The sequence below is a fragment of the Hipposideros armiger genome, unplaced genomic scaffold (assembly GCF_001890085.2).
Source record: "Hipposideros armiger isolate ML-2016 unplaced genomic scaffold, ASM189008v1 scaffold_499, whole genome shotgun sequence".
Classification (NCBI taxonomy): Eukaryota; Metazoa; Chordata; class Mammalia; order Chiroptera; family Hipposideridae; genus Hipposideros; species Hipposideros armiger.
In genome coordinates, this window is record NW_017731849.1 from 332,175 (window position 1) to 336,503 (window position 4,329).

Consider the following 4,329-nt stretch of genomic DNA (forward strand, 5'->3'; position numbering starts at 1 on the left):
GCTATCGTCATTTTCAGAAAATAGTTGCTGTGGCAGAGTCAATGTATTCAAGCCTGTTTTAAAGGTCTACATTGATCATCTTGGTTTTTCTTCCCCTAGGAGTCCTGTAAAGTTGGTACCATTATCATTATTTAATAAACGAAGGTCTGGGGAGTCAATGAGGTGACCCACCTTGCCCTGCATAGGGACCAGGGCACGTGGCTGGGCTGAAATTTCAGCTTTTCGGGCCTAGAGATTGCCTTACTGGAAAACACGAGTTGTAAGGGTAATTTTTCCAGGACAGAAGACTTGGCTCAAATGCTTTCTTGTCCTTTTCTTTAAATCTAGTTTTGTGGAGTCAATATTTCAAAATTGGGTTTATCTGTAGATTCCCTAGGGACACAGAGAGTGACATGGAGGAGAAAGAGAGAGAGCGGTGAGTGAGGAAGTGGAGCACTTTGTCACTGTAGGGAGATACCAGCCAGCTCCCGGAAAGCCCCAGTTTCCTCCTGTGCAAATGAAGGATTGGACTAAACCCATGGTTCTCACTCCCCTTCTGCCCAATAAAATCCCTTGTGAAATCTAACAAAATACGCTGTTGCTTGGAGCCCAAACCTGGAGATGCTGATTTAATTGGAGTCCTGACAGTGGAGTCCTGATACCTGGTCTTTAAAAACAAAAGTGGGGTGACCCTCATCTGCAGCCAGAACGGAGAATGCTGCCTCTAACAATGCTCCTTGCTATTTCCAGTTGCTTCCCTGCTTAGGCCTCGTCTCAGTCCCTGAGGCAGGCTTCCAGTGGTACTTTATAAAGTGACTGGAAAGCAGCAAGACTGATTTCTAATCAATCAGGGAAAAAAGCCAGCCTCACTTCTTTATCTCTTGTTTATGTTTTGTTTGGCTGCAAACAGAATGTTTCAGACAGCACACAAGCACACAAAATAACACCAGTTTAAAAACTTAAGTGGGGCAATTGGGAAGAAAAGACACAAAAAAAGGAGACCAGGATGTTTGAGTCTGCTGCCCCCTCACAAGTCACTGCTCCATGTTGTCATAGGTCTGGCAGTCAGCGGGGAAGAGCTGACACCCTCCTGAAAAGGTTCAGCTGTTTTCTGAATATTCTGCATGACAACGAACCAAGGGAATATGGATGGGTCACAAAGAGGTCTATGCACTCATTTGGGAACTGTTCTAACTTGTAGGCAAAGAGAGAATGGAGCTTTCATTCTTTTTTTTTTTTTTTAACATCATACCACATAAGAAGAGCGATGATGAGTCTGTGAATTCTGTTGCCCTTAAATTCTCCCAACTTGTCAATCCATTCCTATACAGGCAAAGCTAGTATCAGAGACAGAAAAACTAGAAGGTAAACTAATAATAATGCCTACTGGTACCTCTACTATTACTACTACTGCTAGTAGCATTAATGCTACAGTAGTCCTCCCCTTATCCGTGGTTTTGCTTTCTGTCATTTGGGTTACCTGCAGTCGAGCGTGGTCTGAAAATATTAAATGGAAAATTCCGTAAACAAACAATTCATAAGTTTTGAATTGCACACCATTCTCAGGAGCGTGATGAAATCTCATGCTATCCCTCTCCATTCCTCCTGGGATGTGAATTATCCTTTGGTCCTGCATATTTATGCTGTATGTACAGTACAATAAGATATTTTGAGAGAGCACATTCACATAACTTCTATTACAGTATGTTGTTATAATTGTTCTATTTTTATTATGGGTTATTACTGTTAATCTCTTACTGTGCCCAATTTATAAATTAAACTTTATCATAGGTATGTATGTATAGGAATAACAGTGTATCTAGGGTTTGGTACTATCTGTGGTTTCAGGTATCCCCTTGGGTCTTGGAACGTATTCCCAGGAGTAATACAGTAGTAAGGAAGCACTACTGTATTACTTCTGCTACCATTATCACTAATATAATAGTTGGTGCCCAATGACTTGAAAAACCTCAAAAATCCCTCTCTGTTCAAGGAACCCGCTCTCTGAAAGCTAGAAATTCTACCATTGCTTATGACTTCTTTCTGTTTTATCCCTTGCCAGTGTGTTTTGAAAATGAAATGTATCTGTATCTGAGAAGAGGTAACACATTCAGTTCCAAATGTTTGGGGTGAATTATTTATCTAGGTTGCTGCCTACTGACCTGGGAAAATGGGTGCTAAAGCACTTGCAGAATTTGGAGAAAGATTGATGCAGAGACAGGGCAGCCAGGGACCGGAAGAAGGGCAGGGTGCCTAGAGCAGAGGCTAAATTCATCAAAGAACTGATTTCTGCAGGTCCCCTGGCGGCCAGCCCTGTGACAGGAAGTCCATTGTTCTGCAGTCGGTTCAGCCCTCAGGAGGCATCAGGAATGTCTGAAGAAATGGTAGCTACAAAGAGGTCCCTGAGCATCTGTGCCACAGACTTCCTGGTTCCTCTGCCAGAGGGCGAGGTTTTTCACCTCTTAGAGTTAAAAGCTTATAAGTCAGTACCACGGGAACTTTGCAAGGTCTTTCTCCCATCTGGCAGTTCCTACACCTCCTCTTTCCTAAAAATCAGGGAAATGACTAAATGTACCATGTGTCAACATTTTCAACAGTTACCAGATGCCTTTCCCATTCTTCGGAGGGCTTTCAAGTTGAATACAAATGCTGCAGCTGAACTGTGCTTTGCAAAATAGATGTGCTCAGGAAAAGTTGCATGTAGCTTGATCATTATTCCCCTTTTTTATAATTTAATATTGTCAAGTTGCAAAGACTTTGTACAATGAAGTCTCTGCAAACACTAATGTTTTTCATGGATAAATCCTCATTTTACTTTAATGTTTTGTTTTGTGTTTCACTGTAAAGATGAGCACTTAATACTGTCATTTCTTAAAGGAAGGACTGGATCTCATTACATGAGGGTTCTAGGCAGAAAACAGTCTTCTACTTCAGTACAAACTCTGCCAAATCAGCTTGCTCCATTGCTGGCTCACCAGGCATGGTAATAGAGTTTGGCCAAGATAAACACTGGTCTTAGGAAACAAGGCTTGGGGTGAGTCCCAATTCTTTTTCTTTTCCTATTGTGACAACCTTGAACAAGTCGTTTAATTTGGACTTCATTTGCCTTGTTTGAAAATTGGAGGAAAAAACACAAGCTTCAAACTTGTGTTCAAGTTTGAATGTGATTAAGAGCAATAATATGTTTTTTTAAAAAATTGGTTAATCATAAACTAATATAAAACAGAGTCTGTATTGCTATTTTAATTTATTATTATTATTATTATTATTATTATTATTATTATTGTCATTTATCAGTATAAACTGAGGGTGGGGAACTTCAAGTAAGATATCAGATGGAAAACGAAAGCAAACAAGATCAGAAATTGACAGGAAACAATTGAGTGGCAAACAGGTCTACAGAGAGATTAAAAAAAAAAAAACCCCCAGAGACACAGAATTAGATAATATAGAAGAAAATGTAGACACAAAGGCAGAGAAATGAGGAGGACAGACAACAAGAGAATAGACACAGAAATGAGATGTTGCAAGTCNGGTGTATCGGCTGCAGCTGGAATCTGCCTCTGAATCGGAGATTCCTGCAATGACATAAGCAGTTCTTTTGCTGTCGCAGGTGACTGGCTCTCTGATTTAGCAGCAAAGAGGCCAAAATCAGTGAAAAAGAGTTATTTAAATTAGATTTCTTCTCTTTGAATGGATGGGTGGCGGAATGGTGCCGTGGGTGGGTCTGCAGAATCAGAGGTCAGGTCGCCTGGCTGCAGATCCCAGGCTCTACCACTTACTGGCACGGCGTTGTTGAGGCAGTCACTAAACTGCTCTGTGCCTCAGTTTCTCCAGATGTAAAGTGGGGAGAAATAATAACAGCTGGGGCCAAGGATTGTAGTCAGGTGAAATGAGTTAATACCTATGATCACTTAAGAACAGAGCCTGGCTGGGGCCTGCCCCATTAGTGATGTTTGTTAGTGTGTGGGAAAAAAAAACAAACAAACAAAACAGAAGCAAGGTCTTTGGTGACGATTTCAACTGGAAAGAAAAAAAATGTCAGATTATTTAGACTGTTTTATTATTTATTATTATTATTATTATTATTATTATTATTATTGAAAAGAGAAAGAAACAAGACTGGAACGTCTGATATTCATCTCATTTAAGGAACATTTTCATAACTCTTTCCCTCTTATTAGTCTATATGTTTTAGTGGGAGCTTCAAATTGTTGCTTTTTCAGGAAATTCAGCAATTTCCCCTTCAACATAGTTCTTCTTCCATATCTAGCTTTTCATTCCCCAGATGCCATGCCCTCCAAGCCATCTTTACTTTTTGCTCTATAACACCTTCCTGGTGAATACTTT

General features: G+C 40.3%; 1 protein-coding gene across 1 annotated transcript in view; it reads right to left on the minus strand.

Moving 5' to 3' along the window:
* The window catches only part of ADGRF5 (adhesion G protein-coupled receptor F5), a 94,761-nt gene that overhangs the window by 27,566 nt on the left and 62,866 nt on the right, over positions 1–4,329 (minus strand). Inside the window, exon 11 of the mRNA XM_019667519.1 lies at positions 3,475–3,557. Coding sequence (XP_019523064.1) covers positions 3,475–3,557 — 83 coding nt within the window. The remainder of the gene's footprint in view (positions 1–3,474; positions 3,558–4,329) is intronic.